The sequence below is a fragment of the Homarus americanus genome, unplaced genomic scaffold, assembly GCF_018991925.1.
Source record: "Homarus americanus isolate GMGI-L3 unplaced genomic scaffold, GMGI_Hamer_2.0 scaffold32929, whole genome shotgun sequence".
NCBI classification, from domain to species: Eukaryota; Metazoa; Arthropoda; class Malacostraca; order Decapoda; family Nephropidae; genus Homarus; species Homarus americanus.
Window position 1 is genome coordinate 1,169,265 of NW_024737097.1, and position 20,466 is coordinate 1,189,730.

The window sequence follows — 20,466 nt, forward strand, 5'->3', positions numbered from 1 at the left end:
CTTGCTTCAATTTTGTGGTACAGTGGGGTATGCTATAACGAATCTAATTGGTTCTAGAACCTTGTTTGTTATAGCATTCGTTCGTTATAGGATTAATCCGTTCCAGGCCCCCAAATACAACCACTTAACACTGAAAAATATAATATAAAATTGTAAAAATTGTAAAAAAGTGCATAAATATGCATCTAAACCCCTGAAATAAAGAATATCATTAATATTTGTAATAAAAAAACAATAAATTAGAAAAAAAAAATTAAATAATGTGAATATAGTAAAGAAGAATATCAGCAAGAAGCGTTCTGGTGATAGAATTCCTGGTGATGATCGTAAAAGAAAGGATATAACACTTGAAGAGAAGCTCGATTTTATCAACCTCAAAATCACCCTTCTCCCCCATCAAGTAAAGTGTTACATTTACTGTATGATTTCATTATTAGATATGAATGTAACATTTATTTAGACTGTGCTATCCTTTGTTAGGCTAACTACTAAATTTTTTCGATTTCGAGTAATCTGCACCTAACCCTATTTTCTCCATAGCCTAAGTTATTTATTACGATTATAACACGATATTTACTAAAGGAACACACTATCGGCGATAGCAGAACTACCTGTATTTACAAATAAAAGACCGTTTAAACAATGGATACTTTTCTTCAACTGCTGGTTTAGGCCATGTTATTAACATATTCTATCAATTTTTACTCCTGACATCGTGAAAGTGTTCATGTCTTGCTCTCTTTCTTTGGGTATTTATTGCATTACTATAATCAGGTGGAGACGAGTAGGAAACATTATCTCAAGGTTTCATATCTTGTAGATAACTGGCCTTTATACTTGTATAATATGGAAGTAAAGATTTTTGGTACAAAGATAATTTCCTGTTTGATAGAAAACTAACAGTTATGGTGATATTTTTCAAGATTTTATCCCAATTCATCTGTACAGTGAGTTCATCACTGTCATAGTAAAATTATAATATCTAATACAGTAGAAGTCCGAAAATCCGGACTGCTCGGGGATTGGGTCGGTTCGGATTTTCCTGATTCTCGGGCAGTACTTTTAAAATTCAAATTTAAGGAGGAATAAAGAAGAGATGAACAGGTAAATTTTGGTAGTCTATTCATTAGCAAATACTCAGATGAGGCTGTGAATTTTGGAATTTTATTCTTTGCCTTTTTTATGTCGTAAATTGTAGACTTTCTGATGTCGTATGTTTCCATTAGATCAGTATTGCTCACACCACGTTCTAGTTTCTTAATTATTTCAAGTTTGTCACTCAATTTCAATGTGTTCTTCTTTCTCTTCACACAACGAAGTTTATCTACTTTAGGAGCCATTATTATGGGCTTGTAAATACGTATGCTATACAGTATACTATGGTAAATGAAAAGAGTAGGACACAATATTACATACGTTATCACAGTTTGATTGCTCGTTTTAAAATGGCGACCGCGTGGTCGCTTGTTGTCGCTGTGCAGCTGTGGCGCTCACGCATGCGCACACACACACAAAAGCCCACTAAATTTAAAAAGTTTTAGTTTTCCAAAAGTTCGGATTCTCAGGTGGTCCGGATTTCTGGCATCCGGATTTTTGGACTTATACTGTACTGTACTTTATTATATTCTAGTGACTTCATCCACAGAACAGGCCATAGTTCTCTTTATTTACACTCGCCCAACCCCAAGTTCGTGAAAAACTTATTACTTTATTGTTAGATTTAATAAGGACACAGAAGAAAGGAACAGATGCTACACTTTATTCCTAAGTTCTTATGGTTGTTACAGACTTTATTTACCTTTGTTCACTGTAAGTGATCATATTTCATACCCAGAATTGGCCTATAATCCAAGAAAATAGGAAAATGAGGTGCACCTTCGCTTGGGTTTCAAGTTTTTCATGCTGGTAAATCGTGCGGCACGAGCAAACGTTTCGTGTCACTGACAACGTTTTGATGGTTGCACCATACCAACCTCCCAGTCTTCGTCCAGTTGGTACACCTGACTACACCACGATGATGTAGTAACATCATCCGATGGTCGGGAACCACCATGGTCATTCTTGAATTATTAAATCAGTAAACTTTTCTTCCATTGTAATACGACCGTCGGGACACCACAGCATCGTGTACACGACGGCAGTTCTTGCGTTTGGCCCTTAGCCTGAACAAGGAAACTAAATCTAGTTTTAGTGGGAGTACAGGTAGTGCGCACTTGTTAGGGAGATGAGCGGTCACAAGGTAAGCCACGCTGTGATGGCTGAGGTACCACATGTGCAACACATTTTTTTTTCCTTCTAGCCACAACAACATGCCGGGCAGGTCTTTTTGCACTGGGACTGCTTGTTGAAGGGCCAGACATACTAACACTTGTCACTAGAAGGGCCAGGGACACTGGGAGAAGCCTCAGTAGGCACCACACTGTCACCATGTGGTGCAGTTTCCTTGTACTTATTATGTTTTCCCACACCTTCACCAGCAACACAAGGCATAGTTCAAAACTATCACAACACTGTTATCAATAAATGAAATCACTGCGATGAACAGGAAATAAGCACAAGCCATTAAAATAGTGGTTCCCAACCTTTTTTGGCTGCCACCCAAAATTTCCCAACAATACAGTGTTGTGACCCTCAGGCATATGATATATACAGTAGCTTGAATTTTAAGCAAAAATTTGTTTGTGACTTTATGATAAGTACTGTACTATATTTTTAAAATTGTCTGAGGGCCCCTCGCGACACTACTGAGGACACCCCGCAATCCTGATTTGGGTCGTGGCCTGAGGTCACTCAAGTAACCTTGAAGGCGGTCTACAGAGGTGCCAGATCACACCAACATTGCCAAATGTGCATCTTGCATATCTAGAATTCATACACAAACATTAAATTATTTTATTGAAATTTTTTTGTTCTTACACAAATTTACATATGAAAACCCTAACGCAATAAATTAGATCTTATGCAAATTTGTGTATGAAATCGTCAAGAGTGTTAAATAAGCAGTGTAAAGCATAAATTGAGACTTATTTACCTGTTGAGGATGGTAGAGACGTTATAGGGTGGTAAGTTCGAGTCTACTAATCTTTGCTGGTCCATCACCACTCTTATTACTGTATGCCTTATCACATCACATCAAGCTGCCCCTAAGAGAAGCTATCACTGGGGTGTTCAGGCTTGATTGCACAACACACGAAGTCAGAGACACTGTTAAGTGTAAACAAGATGGTGGGAATGAGTCAGAGGCAGTGTGCAGAGCCCTCTCATGGCAAGAATTCACACCACGCCACCGCCCGCCAAATTCAAAACAGCTCTGCCACTCCTCTCCGGGGTATCAACGAAATTTGCAGATTATTTCCCCTATCTGTATTTGTTCGTTATGCGAAGCTGTGGTTATTGGGGCGTTGGTTTTTGGGGTATACCTGTACTGTACAGTTCCATATTCTCATGGTCTATATGTCTGTTTCAGATTATGGGAGATTGTTGGCTGCCTTAAAAATTTTGGTGTAGGGAGAATGGTGGTGAGGAGTACCTTTGAGAGGTACCCAGAGCCATGCTTCTACAGAATTGTTAATGCTGAGCCAGAGATGGACACCGGGCGGCCTCATATGGGTGAGGTGTGTATTTTTCTAGATTAATTTGACTTACTATATTCTGGGCACTGTGGCTGTTATGTTTTCTTAGTTTCTCTCACCTGTTTCTTTTGTGATACTTTGATTTTAATAAATTCTCTTGCATTTCCCAAGAGGCTATTTCCTATAATGTATGTAGATAAAATTTTGTGTTACAAATATATCTTAATCACTTCTTTTATGTCTCGTCTTGGTATATGTATGTACTTGTATGGGCAGATCTCTTTTAATGGAGCTGTACACTACAACATATTTTTGATAAATTGACATGAAAAAATATTCATTTGATACATCTACTGTACTGTACATATACCTTGCCTCCGTTGGCACCAATAACCACGTAACGTGTCCTACAGATTTAATTGTTACTTGGTTCCTGACAAAAACAGACCAAGGTTCAAATATTACAAGGTTAGTTAAGATGGGATGAGGAAGAGATGGGGGGCATCCACTGTCCTGACTCACTAAGGTATAAGAACTCAGACACTACGCTGAATATCATAGCCAGTAAAGTGAACCATTTGATCAACAAATATATACCCAAGACCAAACCCAGTGCCTCCAGGAATACAAGGAGACTGTTACACATGAACCATACGGCAGCCGACAAAGTTAAAAAGAAAACTCAGAAATTTGAAACATAGGTTAGGACAAATGATGAGCCGGACAGGAGGATATATGCCAGATAGAGGAACCAAGCAGTCAAGAGTGTAGAAGGGCTGAAAAAGACTTCCAGAGGCAGATTACGAGTGAGGTCAAGTCACACCCAAAGACGTTTTACTGCTATGCAAAGTCAAAATTACAAACGCTAGTACAGGGTATAGTCGTTCCGGACCTGAGGCTTGAAGACGGTAGTTTCGTTGATTCTGACCATGACAAGGTGGAGGCTTTGAACAGTTGCTTATCCTCGGTATTCACGAGAGGATGTAAACAATCTTCCTGCGTTTGAGGACAGACGGTTTGACACAGTGCTGACCCACATTGTGTTCTCAGAAGAAACTATAAGAAATATACAGTGGTCCCTCGGTTAACGAGCACAATCCGTTCCAGCAGGTTGCTCGTTATCCGAAAAACTCGTTAACCGAAACCATTGTTTCAATGGGTTTTTGGGTAATTGGTTCCAGCTCACCGAAAATTGCCTAAATTCAACAAAAAAGGTAGAAAAGTACACTTACTTTGAGGTGTGTATGTAGAAGGCTCCTGGATGATGATGATGATGATGGGAATTAGAATGGGGGTGGAGGAGAAGGGAGAAGAGAAGGCATTGAGGAGGAAGAGAAGTCACCCCATGGTGCCATTTCACCCATAAAATTTTAGTTCTCTTGGTGTAATTCAAGATTATTTTCTTTAAATCAACAGTGCACTGCATTATATATTGTCAATATGTAAAATAAATTTCAAAATGACCAATAATTTGATGGAAGCACAGAAAAAAAGCTTTTAGTTGAAGAGAGTCTCAAGCAAGATGTTACCTCCACTGAAAACAGAGAGAGACTAACGCCTGTCTGGTGTGTTAACAGGCTGGAAGGCACGCCAGAAACTAGTTTCTTTACCTTCAATTATGTTCAGTAATTGTTAAAATGACTTAAAAAGTTAATATTAAACTTTTAAAATTATTGAATAGTATAAACTTCTTGATATTTACTAAAATACTAAGGAATTTAAGCCCTAAAACCGATTACTGTATTGGCGGACTAATACTACAACTGGTGGACCGCCAAATGCAAGCGAAAACATGTTGAAGTCGGCTCGTAAGAAACTCGTTAATTGAGGGATTGCTCATTAACCGAAGTTAAGAATCTTATGGAAGGTAAATCATTAACCGAGGCACTTGTTAACCGAGGGATCACTGTATTGTCAAAGCTAAAGGTCCACAAGAGTCCCGGCCCTGACATGGTGCATCCCAGAGTGCTAAAAGAGTTGTGCAACGAGGTTGCTGAGCCCTTGAAGATCCTGTTCTGTAGATGCTTGGATGAGCAAAAGGTCCCCAGTGATTGGAAAATGGCTTATGTGAGTCCTATTTTCAAGAAGGGCGATTGTCACTCCATGAATAATTATAGACCAGTGAGCCTGACCAGCACAGTACGTAAAGTTCTTAAGAGCATTATAAGAGATGCCTTGATGGAACGTCTGTTATGAAACAACCTTGTAAAGGATTGTCAACGCAGTTTTATGCAGGGACGCTCCTGTTTAACGCAATTACTCAAGGTACCGGATGTTTTGACCCAAATTCTGCGTGGCAATATCGACAATACGTACAGTAATGTTTCCATTAGCCGGAATCCCTCAAATTCGGAATTCTCCGATAGCCAGAATTGAAATTTTCTTGGAGAATTCCCAAAAAAATTTCCCGATACCTAGAAAAATCCAGGGATGGGGAAGTTTTTTCGGGTTTGAGAGATGAAATCAAGCGCATTTCTCAGAAAATTCCTGGGATGGGGGATATTTCCCAGATTCAAGAGATGATGTATTGGGCAATTTCTGGAACTTCCGAAAATATTTTTCCATTACCTGGAAAATTCCGTGGATGAGGGATATTTTTCCGGGTTCGAGAAATGATGTAATGGGCAATTTCTGGAACTTCCGAAAATATTTTTCCGTTACCCGGAAAATTCCGGAGACGAGGGACTATTTTCCTGTTTTGAGAGAGTTGTCTCGTTACCCGGAAATCTCTCATTCCCGGAAGTGCTCTGCTCCAATTGTTCCAGCTAACAGAGATATCACTCTATATACCCAAATTTTGCGAAGGCTTTCGACAGTGTACCCATGAAAGGCTGAAAATTAAACTGGAAGGGTACGGGATTCGGGGAAGTGCCCTAGCATGGATCGGAGACTTTTGTATGATTGCAAGCAGTGTGTGGTGATTAATGGTATGAAATCGGTATGTGTACCCGTGACAAGTGGGGTGCTATAGGGCAGTGTATTGGGCCCATTGTTGTCTGTTTGTTTCATATATGACATGCCAGAAGCTATACACTCCTCCATACAAATGTTTGTGGAAAATGTTAAGTTATTTAGGGAAATTAAGAACCAAGCAGACTGTGAAGAGTTGAAGAATGATCTCTTGTGAGCTTCAAGAATGGTTTAAGATATGGTTACTAAGATTCAATGTCACAATTTGTAAGAGGATGCACCTGGGACCTACCAACAGTAAGGAGGCATATCACATGTCCCAATGGGACAAAGCAACTGCATTAATAGAAACTGGAAGCAAAAAGGACCTGGGTGTGTATGTTGACAATTAACTGAAGTTCTCAGGCCATTGTGAGAAGAAGGTGAATCAGGCAAATAAATTATTAGGTCTTATAAGAAAGTTGTTATGATATCTAGATGGTTTGTCCCTCTTAACGATCTTCAAGATTGAGGTGTTTCCCCGTCTGGAGTACAGTCATGTGCCGGTTAACGTCCGACCGAACAACGTCCGATCGCATATACGTCCGTGGCCCCCCCCCACCCCCTCCAAAAAAAATCCGTAACGCCTACTGGACCACCACTCCATGACCCCCTGACGGAGACACGATGATCCTCCCCATACTGGTCAGATATTATGTGTTAAAGGAATATGCTTCCTATCTTAGGCTATTTTTAAACATTTGCCTCCAAGTGTAATGTTAACCTACATCTATTGAGGATAAAATCTTTCGCCTACAAATTGACAATAACACATTTGCTGTAATCAGACATATCTAGTTGCCTCAACAATTGCAACCCCAGTTGCAATTGGGGTTGCAATTTCAAATTCTGTGGCATTACTAAGTATAGTGAAGTCTCTGGTGCACTCTAAGATTAAGAGAGAAAACGGAGGACTCAGGCGTCCTGATGTGAGAGAAAACGGACTCGTATGATGGGGGACCAAATAAAAAAAGCATAGCTACATGTTTTGTGGACTACAGTATTAAGCGTACCCTTTTCATCACTTTGTAATAAACCTAGCCATGCCTATGTGTGTTTATGATATTTACCATAACATTATATATATATTTAGTGGGTATAAATGGTCGTAAAATGGGAAACTTGGGGTTGGGTCTTGGGTGCCTGGAACCAATTAGAATAAATCCCATAGGTTCTGTACTTTCGTTATCGGCGGGGTCCCAATTAGGCGCGATAACCAAGGGATGACTGTACTGTACTGTATATACTTGTGACACTGGCCAGTTGCTTCTGGTGTTATGGTACAGGGGTACCAAGTGACAGCACTAGGATCCCGCTTCCTCTATCAAGGAATAAACAATTAAAATTTAAATTGAAAAAAAAAAAAAATTCAAATAATGGGACCTAGCGAACCTAAATGGCCCTAGAGCGGGCACAGTCACGTATGCATCGCGTATTCTTATAGATTGTGCTGCCAGGCGTACGTTATCTAGTGAATTTAGTCAATATTGTACAGTAACAATGGACCTAAGTGCAAACCTGTATTGTACATGTACTAAATGATTACGTTACTAAAATTGTTATGTCTATTGCAAATATAGCTTGTTTATACAGGTATTTAAATAAATTTCTATCTTGCAAGAATCCCTCCAATGTAAGTTATATTCACCCAGGTCGTTTGGGTGGCAAATTATGAGAAGAGCTTAGTCACTCTTAAGTAATGATAAATAAACACACAGGCAGGCCTTCAGCGCCAACTGTCAAATCTTATCTCAAATAAATAAACAAACAAACGCCAGACATTGTCACCTCCCGCCCCCTCCCCCCTACCCCTCGTGTTCAAGATAAAAGATTGGTGATTTCTTTATGTTTATTTTATATAATATCTCAGACTAAAGTTAAGATAATATAATTTACATTGCTGAAATCCTTGCAAGACAGAGATTAATTTGAATATAAGCGTCATATATTTTGCTCAAGATATAAAAAATGTAGTACATTAGTGTACAATACTGTAGTACATTTAATAAAAAGTTTTTCAACTGTATTTTTGGGTAGATTTACATAAATTTCTTCATTTATTTTCATCCATTTACATGCACACACCATACTAAAAGAAACGTAAAATAAATAAATGACCTTAGTGCAAAGCTGGAGTGCACATGTACTAATTTGATTACGGTACTAAAATTGTTATGTCTAGTGCGAATTACAACATGTTTATATTCAAATAAATCAGTATCTTACAAGAATCCCAGCTATGTTAATTATATTCTCCTAGGTCATATCACTGGCATTTTAAAATGAGAGAAGCTTAGTAGGACTGTTAAATAAACACACAGAGACCTTCACCTCAAACTTATCACCTCAACCCCCCCAACCCCTCGCTGGGTGGCGGAGCCGTCAGTCCCTCCCCCCAGCCAGGCTTTTAGGCTTACAGTTTTTATCTTATATAATATCTCAGACTAAAGTTAGGAGATTATAATTTGCATTGCTGGAATCCTTGCAAGACAGCCAATAATTTGAATATAAACGTCATATATTTTGCTCAAAAGATAAAAATTGTTGTACATTAGTGTACAGTACTGTAGTACATTTTATAAAAAAGTTTTTCAACTGTATTTTTGGGTAGATTTACATAGATTTCTTCATTTATTTTCATCCATTTACATGCACACACCATACTAAAAGAAACGTAATAGAAATAAATGACCTTAGTGCAAAGCTGGAGTGCACATGTACTAATTTGATTACGGTACTAAAATTGTTTTGTCTAGTGCAAATTATAGCATGTTTATATTCAAATTAATCAGTATGTTACAAGAATCCCAGCAATGTTAATTATATTCACCCAGGTCATTTCACTGGCTTTTTATAAGAGAGAAGCTTAGTCACTTAAGAACTGATAAATATACACGCGTTAGACCTGGGCCTGTGCCAACTGTCAAACGTACTACCTCCCCTCCCCCCACGCCCCCTCGCTCCCACCCTCTCTCTTCCCCATCTGCCTCGGCATTGCTGGAATCCTTGTAAAACAGTGAATAATTTTAATATAAACGTCATGTATTTTGCACAAGAGATAAAAATTAATCACCTGTATCACATTACAGTAGTGATTTAAGAGTAAAAGTGTATATGTACGTATATAGTATTCCACATACACGTAAGTATAAATAAAAGTTTATGTGATGAATCGGACAACGTCCATTTCGGTTAACGTCACGTTTCCAAGAACGAATCTAGGACGTTAACCGGCACATGACTGTATAGTGATTTGATTTAAGGGTGATTTAGGGGAATTTTAGGAGTGTTTCTGACTTTATGCATTTTTACCTTTACTTTGTATATATACTTTTCTGTGAGCTGGAACCAATTACCCAATATCCCATTGAAACAATGGTTTCGGTTAACGAACGACCCTCTGGAACGAATTGAATTCGTTAACCGAGGGACCATTATACTGTATTGTATAAGGAGACATTACTGTATATTACGTATTTATATTAGTAATAGTACTATTAAATATATATGCTGGTATTCCTCAGTTTGCACTATCTTTTTGTCTAAATATGAATGCTAGTGCACACACCCATCCCCACCCCCATGCCCGAGCAGAAATATGCCATGTTAACAGTCACTCGTTCAGTCTCGCTGTGTTCACGTTCGATCGCCACGTACCTGCTTGGGTGCGTTGTGTGAGAGCTGCTCGGCGTGACACTCATTGATTCATATTTATCATTGAATTTTATATCTTTACTAAGTTTACTGTGCATTGATATATATATATATATATATATATATATATATATATATATATATATATATATATATATATATATATATATATATATATATATATATATATATATATATATATATATATATATATATATATATATATATATATATATATATATATATATATATACATACATACATACAGTCAACCCTCACTTTACGCGGTCCCACATTCCGCGTTTCCACGTTTACGCGGTGCCCTGCCAGAACCCAGGATGCTCACATTCCGCGGTGGGTGTACCCCTTTACACGGGTGAAGTATAATTTTTTTATTTAGCTCATAAAATTCATACAAATTATCCAGCCAGAATATAATTTACATTGCTGGAATTCTTACAATTTGATGATCATTTTGAATATAAACATCATAGACTTTGCATTAGACATACAAATTTTAGATATAATGTTTACTCTGAGTAAATATGTTATCTTTTGTGCAAAATATATGACATTTATATTCAAAATATTCCTGGTCTTACAAGGAATCCAGCAATGTCAATTATATTATCCTAACTTTAGTCTGATTTATTATTTATTACTAAAAAGGTAAACAGTCTGGTATTCCCACACATTCATCTGGTAGGGAGGGTTGGTGGGGGGTGGGAGGGAGGGAGGGACCGGCGACCGACCACCTGGCACCACGGTGTGAAGAATATTTTTTTTTTTTTATTAATTGAAGATATTTGTTTTAGCTCATAAAATTCATACAAATTACCCGGCCAGAATATAATTTACATTACTGGAATTCTTACAATTTGATGATCATTTTGAATATAAACATCATAGATTTTGCATTAGACATACAAATTTTAGATGTAATGTTTACTCTTGAGTAAATATGTTATCTTTTGTGCAAAATATATGACATTTATATTCAAAATAATCCTGGTCTTACAAGGAATCCAGCAATGTCAATTATATTATCCTAACTTTAATCTGAGGTATTATTTAATACAAAATGTTAAAATTTAGTTTTTCACCCAACATCTCTTGAAGGGAGGATTGGTGGGGGGTGGGGGGGAGGGTTGGGACTGACCACGCGGTTGGAAGAGGGGGAAGGCAAGGTGGGGTACTTTGATTGACAGATAGTGTCCTGAAGAATATTTTTTTTTTTTTATTAACTGAAGATATTTGTTTTAGCTCATAAAATTCATACAAATTACCCAGCCAGAATATAATTTACATTGCTGGAATTCTTATAATTTGGTGATCATTTTGAATATAAACATCATAGATTTTGCATTAGACATACAAATTTTAGATGTAAAGTTTATTCGGAGTAAATATGTTATCTTTTGTGAAAAATATATGACATTTGTATTCAAAATATTCCTGGTCTTACAAGGAATCCAGCAATGTCAATTATATTATCCTAACTTTAGTTTGAGGAATTATTTATTACTATACCTGGTTTTCCCCCAAAAATTTCTCAGAGGGAAGAGCCAGCGAGTGTAGTGTGAGAAGAGGGGGAGGGAGTCGAGTCCATTATTTGAATGGATATTAACTTGGCGACTGTATTTCTCTATTTCTCTTAAGTATTAATTGTGTGCATGTACCATCATAAAATTAAGATGTTATTTTTACTAGAACATAGGTATTGTGTTGGAAAAAGTGGAGTTTGGGGGTCAGCTGGTCTCTATTTCATTTAATCCCATATGTTACGTTATTCACTTTACGCGTTTCTCACTTTCCGCGGTACCCTGTGGGTTACATTAACCGCGTAAAGTGAGGGTTGACTAAAGAATCAATGAACATGTCCGCTACCATCTTTGTTTGCATCTTTTCACCCAATCGGCAGCTACTTAATCATTGTACACAGACCTTCAAAACTCATTTCATTTCTGTCTGTACTCTGCTTTTTTTAGATATAGTTTGTGTTAATGGCCTGCAGGTGAAAGTGATGGTAAATCAGTCAAAGTAAGTACAGTGGTCCCTCGATTAACGAACACAATTGGTTACACAGAGTCGTTCGTTAACCGAATCTATTATTTCAATGGGATATTGGGTAATTGGTTCCAACTCACAGAAAAAGTATACATACCAAGTACCGTATACCAGTAATAGAATTAACAAAACATTAAACATAAACTAAATACAGTACTGTACTGTACAGTATACTGTATTATAATAAATAAAAAACAATAGAATACTGTATTTTAACTTACTTTGAGGTGTGTATGTCGTATTCCCGGCAGCTTATTTACATATCAAACCTGATTGTAGAGGCAGTCGATGATGACATGCCATATTCTTTACAGAGTGCATTGGTTCTAATGCCTTCTTCGTGTTTCATAATAATTTCTCACTGTATATTATCGATATGTTAACTAAATTTCAGAATGGCCAATAATTTTAATGTAAAAATGCAAAAATATTCAAGAGACCAACAAAATTGATGTTCACTCCACTGTAAACAGAGTTAAACTGAGAAGCGTTGTTAGGTGATTCAATCAGCTGATGGGCACACAAAAACTTTTCCCTGTACTGTCTATATTATCAGTATGTTAACTAAATTTCAGAATAACCAATAATTTTAATATAAAAAATGCAGAAATATTCAAGAGACCAACTTTCTTGACATTTATTCCACTGGAAACGAATGTAAACATAGAACTGATGACTGTATTGGTGGACTGGCCGATCAGCTGATGCACACAACAAAACGTGTTTCTCGTAAGACTTTTGATAATCGAAGATTTGTTCGGTAATCGAACCGAAAATCCTTATGGGAGCTAATTCGTTAACCGAAATTTCGTTAATTGGACCGTTCGTTAACCGAGGGACCACTGAGCATAGATGTGATATGGAGGGCTGTGGTAGGCAAGTGTAAGGCAGGCATGGATCAGTCTCTTCATATAGCTACTAGTGCCTTTTATTTGCCCATACAGCCACAATAACATTTTCAGAGTCATTACCATTACCAAAGGATGCCGTCCTGTAGCATTTACACCGATTCCTTGCATAACACAGGGATTAGGGCCCCCAAAACCCCCTTTCACTAAAAAATTTAACCCTACAATATATGATCATACTGCCACCATAAACAATTATAATACAAATATTCAACATTTATTAAATGTACTACACTCGCTTACACCTGAACTAACACATAAACGTTTCCTATAACAATCTTTAAGCCATGTGAACATTGCTTTTTCATCTTGAGAACAAATGGATCTTTAAGCACATGCACAACATTGGTCACAGAACATGAGGAAGCATTGGTAAATTCACACCTTATTTTCTCCTTAGACTTGCAGATGGTTCTCACTGTTGATTCATTGACAGAATAATGCCATCCTACAGCAACATGCATTTCTCTACCTTCCACTGAGTTAATATCTATTTTTTTCTTGTGTGAACACACGATGCTTCTTCACTAACTTGCCTTCATCTGGAGGCCATCTGCTTTGCTTCTTTTTAGTAAGATGAGGCATTATTACTAAATATCCAGCTAGAAAAGCACCAAATGACTGGAGTGTATGAGGTAGCTTTAGTGTTCACAAAATGGCACCATACATCTATGGTAAACATAGACGGGCGCGCCAAATGCCGGCTAATTCTGACAACACTCAGCGGGACCCGTGAAATTTAAACTGGTGCACCGCATAACTATGAATAATTATGAGAGTTAATTAAGGTAAATTGCCCTTCAAAAAAAAATGTAAAGACAAAAATGTGTTAAAAAAATCAGTGTTAAGCAAGGAACCAGTGTATAGGTTAAGAATTGACACTGTTAGGAACACTTCCCTATAGGCACCATGTTATAATAATGACTGCTTGATGGACTCTCCCCAGGAACATACAGTAAAAGTCCAAAAATCCGAATGCCAGAAATCCGGACCACCCGAGAATCCGGACTTTTCAAAAACTGATTTTTTATTTTTATTTTTTTAGCAGGCTTTTGTGTGTATGTGCGCATGCGTGAGCGCCACTGCTGCACAGCGACAACAAGTGACCACGTGGTCGCCACTTTGAAACGAGCAATCAAACTGTGACAACATACCGTTTATAGGTCGACCCTGATTTTTTGACCAAGAAATCGTTAATTTATGATATTCCTCATTTATAGTTTGACCCACATTTTTGAGGGTAATGGAACAACAAAACCTTCAGTAAAAACACTCTTATGTCCTATAAACTGAGGCTCGCCGTGCCTGAAACACGAGTGCCGAAGGCAAATTGTTTATCATTTATCATTACGACACTTTACACTGAAACGCTGGTAGTTTCAACAAAAATATTGTATATTTCCATTCAAATATTTATTCAAGTCAATTAGGAGGGAATATTATTGTAATACAACAGTTTTTTAACTAAACCATTCGAAAAACGATTTCGGTAACATCTTTTGAACGAAAGAAAGCGAAAGTCATTGTTTTCGTCACAGTTTTATCCCACTTTCCACTGTAATACGTACGCCATTTCAGCAAAAATATTACATTTCTGTGAATGCATTATATCAAGCACAGTATGAATAGAATACCATTGTAATATAACAATATTTTGAGTCTTACTCTTTCCATTTACAGAGTACTGTACAAGCCCATAATAATGGCTCCTAAAGTAGATAAACTTCGTTGTGTGAAAAGAAAGAAGAACACGTTGGAATTGAGTGACAAACTTGAAATAATTAAGAAACTAGAACGTGGTGTGAGCAATACTTCTTCTAATGGAAACATACGACATTGGAAAGTCTACAATTTATGATATAAAAAAGACAAAGAATAAAATTCTAGAATTCACAGCTTTTTCATTAAAACTGCTCGTTTTGGTAAATGAAGCATGCTATATTTGCTAATGAATAAACTATCAAAGTGTACCTGTTTATCTCTTCTTTATTCCTCCTTAAATTTGAATTTTAAAAGTACTGCCTGAGAATCCGGAAAATCAAAAAATCCGGACCGACCCAATTCCCAAGCAGTCCGGATTTTTGGACTTCTACTGTATGTCTGTTATAAGAGGTCTGCCTGGATATTGAAAAGAAAAGAGTTGTGCAGTTTGTTTATACAATATCCACAAGAAATAATGTTTTTTTACAATGGAAAGAATGAGGAAGATGAGGGAAAATTGCAATAGGAATTTAGAAATGCAGTAAACTTTACTGATATGAAACTGTGAACAGACCTCTTTTGTGAGAAAGTTTAATGTATTTTGGCTGAATAAAATTGATTGTACAAAGTTGGGAGACCACATGTTAGAATAGCTCTATTTTAACTGCAATATTTTAGTATTATGGGTAATTCTTTTCTGCCAGTACTCTGTTGTGTTACTTTATTCATCGAAATACATAAATAAGTTTTCTAATTTCAAATTTTATACCTTGAATCTGATAAAGTTCTTATACAATATATATCACAGGGGCAGATCCTGGGGGCTCAGACCCCCAATTTTCATCAGAAAATTCCAATACTTTTTCTTTAATACAGTACAGTATTGTACTCAGTCATTTTTGTATTGTAAAAAGTAATTACTATTTATCTTGGAATATCTCCTAATATCAAGTCCAAATGGCCTCAAAATGCCCGTGATTATTGGTCTGCTGGGTGGACTCGCTGTGCCCCCATGTTCCCCCACCCACAACTTCTCAGACCCCCCCTCCCTTCTGCTATTCCTGGATCTGCCCCTTATCATCTCCAGACCCTTTACCATTAACTGTAACTGTTGGTCACCCTTATTATACTGTGTACCACTTTCACATAGCAATACAGTGGGGTCTTATTTTGTATGGGTACAGTATATCATACCGGTACACATCGCATATCAGAAATCTGCACAAAGTAATTCCCTTTATCATGTGTTAGAATCGCTCTATTGCACTGGACTCACCAGACCTTTACTCTAGAAAGACTTTGAGTAACCAACTTAACCTTCCAAAAATGACACACAATGTCACATAAACTGCATCTACATTATTAAATAAATATTTTGAGAAAGTCCAGGAAGTTAATTATGCAATACTCCACTGTCTCCACCGAATACTGGAGAAGTGGGAAGCTCTGGAAGACCATGGGGGGCCAGGGTAGGGGGTGAAGGCTAGTCGGATTCAAAGCCTTCAGAATTGACTGCAGACACTTGTAAAGCGACTTCATCTTCATAACCAATCTCCACAGTGGCTGGGTCATTGTCACTGGATTCTCCTTGAATTGTTGAGGCGTAAAATAAGCAGTGATGAAAGCTTTGCTGTGACATTTAAAGTCCTGGTAACATTGCCTGTAATAGTAGTAATAGAGATGTAGAGAAGAGAGCCATTGTCTCTGAAGATGTAAGAAGGTGAAAAGGAAAGTAAAGTTAGAAAGTATGAAATACAGAGTGAAGTACAGCACTAATTAAAGCATCCTTGAGTTCTTCAACATTGCTGAGTCATTCATCCCTCGGTCTGCTCTGGTACTGCTACCCCACCATCACTAATTTAGCTTTTCGTTTAATTTTGTAGTCATATATTGTATTTTCTTTCTATTATTTAATATTCTATGTATAATATATTCTTGATGATGAAACATACACCATACACTTGGTTACAAGGGGGAAAGGACAAGGTGGCCCTTTGGGGGGGGGTGGGGGGGGGTAGTGACCATATCAACCCTTCCTTTCCCCATCACACCCTGCCTCTACCCATCACACCCTGCCTCTACCCATCACACCCTGCCTCTACCCATCACACCCTGCCTCTACCCATCACACCCTGCCTCTACCCATCACAACCTGCCTCTACCCATCACACCCTGCCTCTACCCATCACACCCTGCCTCTACTACTCTCTACTCCACCTACTTCCTGTCTATACCCTCCATAATTGTTTAAGTATGTAAAGAAATAAAAAGAAAAATAGAGTAGTAATTAAAAAATAAATAGAAAATAGTGATAAGAAACATTGTCTGTGGAAAAGGAAGTTCCTCCTCATTCTCTCGATGTAATATCAGATCACCCATTGTATATAAAATTCTCTCATTTGCAGTGAAATTGGGTTAAGGGATTTGTAAACGCCTTGGTTAAGGACGTTTAGGTGACGGGCAAGTCGAAGGGAATGATTGAAACCCGCCTTTTGATGCATTCAGTATTTATTGATGTGGTCAAAACCTCCAGAGGGGATGTTCATAATATTACAAGGTGATCCATCTGATACATAATTAGTTAGTCTCACACTATTTATCTTAATTACAATTTATTAAACATAGTGACATAACACAAAGTTCATAACTCTATTAATCTTAGCTTCGCTTCATTCTGCATTGTCTTATTACTCCAAGTTAGGCAGAAATGAGTAGGCGTAATTAGTCAACAATTTTTCAGTACCGAGGGGTATGTCATCTCTTTAGCTGTACTTACAAGTGCGGGTCAATGCAGATCAGTATGGTGTTCCAAGAGACAACAGTACTGCGTAAATTGTCTCAGCACAAATTCTCGGACAGGATTGTGAGTCGGTGTTCACCATTGAGAGCAGAAGACTGGTCTTAACAGCATCACTAGAGAGGGCAATCTATCTCATGGCGGGGCAGGCAGCACCGCCACCCGCCGAAGACAGTCCACTCAGCAGAACCAGGACTTGCCTGTAAATACTTCTACATCTGGCCAGGTCACAGGTCGAAAGATTTAATGGCATCACACGCCAGCACTGTAGCTGAAGCCAGCGGCGATAACAGATTAGTGGTTTTGTATTACAGACACTCCCCAGGTTACAGAACACTCAGTTTACAGAAATTCAAGGATACAGAATGCCTCCCATAAGTCTTATTATAAAAATTTTGGGGTTGCGCAAGAGTTTCTATTATTATGGAAGGTAACTAACTAGTGTGGCGTAACAACACTATTTGTGGAGGATTATGCGTAAGGCGGCTGAGCTCATCCCCTTGTGAGACACCATCTGTGATTCAGTACAAGGTACAGTACATAGTTACCTTATGGCAGGGTCTTTTTGGTTTCCCCAAAAATTTGGCTTGCAGATAAGAGACCAGGAATGGAACCTTTCCGTAAACCGGGAATGTCTGTACTGACTTAATGCATTGTCAAGTCACCCATACAGTACTGTGTACCCTAATTAATTTGTATTTTGGCTTAATTCATATTTTTTTGTTTTTATGAATAAACAATTTTAATTTGGAATGAATCTGAACTAATCATGCGGTTCCGTAAAGTCGATTATTATTATAGGAATATATTATGAAATGGATTAAGTTGAATAAATTATAGGAATAAAATATGAATTATAAAAGTTACAAAACTACATTTGGATGTGTAGGTAAGGGGTGACGGAGGAGGGAGGGAGGACATCTCACCACCACCCACTCAGCAGCCTACGATCCCTTTATATCAATAGCATGAAATTTCACCATAATTCCCATATTATTTAGGTTCATTTGGTCGTAGTAGTGTGGTGGTGAAAGTAGTGTGGTAATGGTCGCTGGTGGTCACAGTAGTGTGGTAGTGGGGTTCATGGGAGTGTGCTGGAGGTGGGTAGTGTTAGGTAGTCGTGGTCATGGAGGGTGGTGGATAGTTTGAGGTAGTGGTTGTGACAGAAATGTGGTGGTGGTAGTGACTGTTGGTGCTGGTGAGTGTTGTTGACATTGGTGGTGAAGTGACCCACGTTAGTGTGTGCTGTGAGTTGTTTGTTGTTATTTTTCAATTCTCATTTTCAGTTAGATACCTTACGCATAGTTTTTTTTCTTCTCTGCTCTGTTGCATGCACCCACAATTTTCATAAGGTCAAAAACATAATGACGATGAACATTTCTTACAGCTGTTGGAGTTGCCCGGATTGTGGGAGGATGGAATGGTAGTGGAGATCTTAGCTCCTCCCGTCTCCCGTGTATAGTGAAACTATTGCACACTGGCAATACTGTATTTTATTCTTTTACAGTATTTTATTTATTAGTATAATTGTCATATATCCCTCACATCTACTGGTACTACAGTATACATGCAACTCTGGTCCCTGATAACCATACTGAAAATTGTGTGGTGAAAGTTGCTGTCTGGGAATGCTTCCCCCCTATTTATATTAATTGTTATGAGGATAATTGCCTTGATTTTTGCAGTTTCATTAATTGTAAAGACTTTTAGGTACTCATCCCTTGCAATAACTGGGGTATTCCTGTAAAACTTTAGTGAGGTTAGAGCAGTTAGAAATAAAATATTGACAGAAGTAACTTTTATCACTGAAATACTTTATGTATCTGGAGTTGAGTTTGGGATTTTTTTTTTGTGAGAATTTATTACTGTACTTTACAATAATGTTTTATTAACCAGGTATCAATTGAACCTAAATAATATGGGAATTATGGTGAAAATGCATAATGTTGTATTAATATGGTCGGGGCTGTGCACTCAGCTGGAGAGAGAGTTTTCTTATTTATAGTTTTATATTATATTTTCTTTATTTCTAAGGCAAATTATAGCAATGAAATGATAATACATGACCAATAAATTTAAAGAGAGGTAGTGACAGAGGCACCCTTGAATTTAAGAATGCAAATTTTTATTTCATAAATTATCAAGACTCCATTGTACTGTACTGTATTGTGTAAGATGCTTCGTTGGAAGTTATGCTTTAACAACCAACTCTCTTCCCAAAGTAGCTCTACTGCATTAATTATTATTATTCACTTTTCAATATCCCTGATTCTAGATGCAAGTTCTGATGTTAGTTAACAAAAAAATAATACTTTTCTTTCTTTTTCAGGATAACATGAAAGGAAAAATACTCGTAGAGAAGGTTTTCCGTGGCAAAAACTGTGGTGTAGTGAATATGTCTAAAGTCGCTTACAAAACTGACTTTCGTTTAATACATAAAATTGAGGAAGCTAAATATTTGCAGTCCTATGAAAATTTTACACCTCCTGAACAAAAGATTTTTCCACAAACTATGGAAATGCCTCCTCTTTTGAAGGTGGGTGAATATTTGTGCTTTTGTATACATTGGTTAAGCCTTAAGTGTAATCTCACTTGTTGCACAAGCAGAAATTGGAAGTTTAGTTCATGGGTGAAGAACAACACAAACTCCCATCATGTAGAATTTGCTACATCAGGTAGGTGTGGTTCAGCATGTTCTTATAAGATTTTTTTTTTTTTTGGTGGGGGGGGGAGGGATACCCCATCCGGGCACAGGTCATTGACCCACAACAGGGCCTAGGGGGCGAAAAAATGAGAGTAAAAAGAATTTTAAAATAGA

At 37.6% G+C, this 20,466-nt stretch overlaps 1 protein-coding gene across 1 annotated transcript in view; it reads left to right on the top strand.

Moving 5' to 3' along the window:
• Positions 1-20,466, top strand: part of LOC121873151 — a 55,128-nt gene that overhangs the window by 21,881 nt on the left and 12,781 nt on the right. The window contains exons 2-3 of the mRNA XM_042376469.1: positions 3,467-3,614; positions 19,978-20,184. Coding sequence (XP_042232403.1) covers positions 3,467-3,614; positions 19,978-20,184 — 355 coding nt within the window. The remainder of the gene's footprint in view (positions 1-3,466; positions 3,615-19,977; positions 20,185-20,466) is intronic.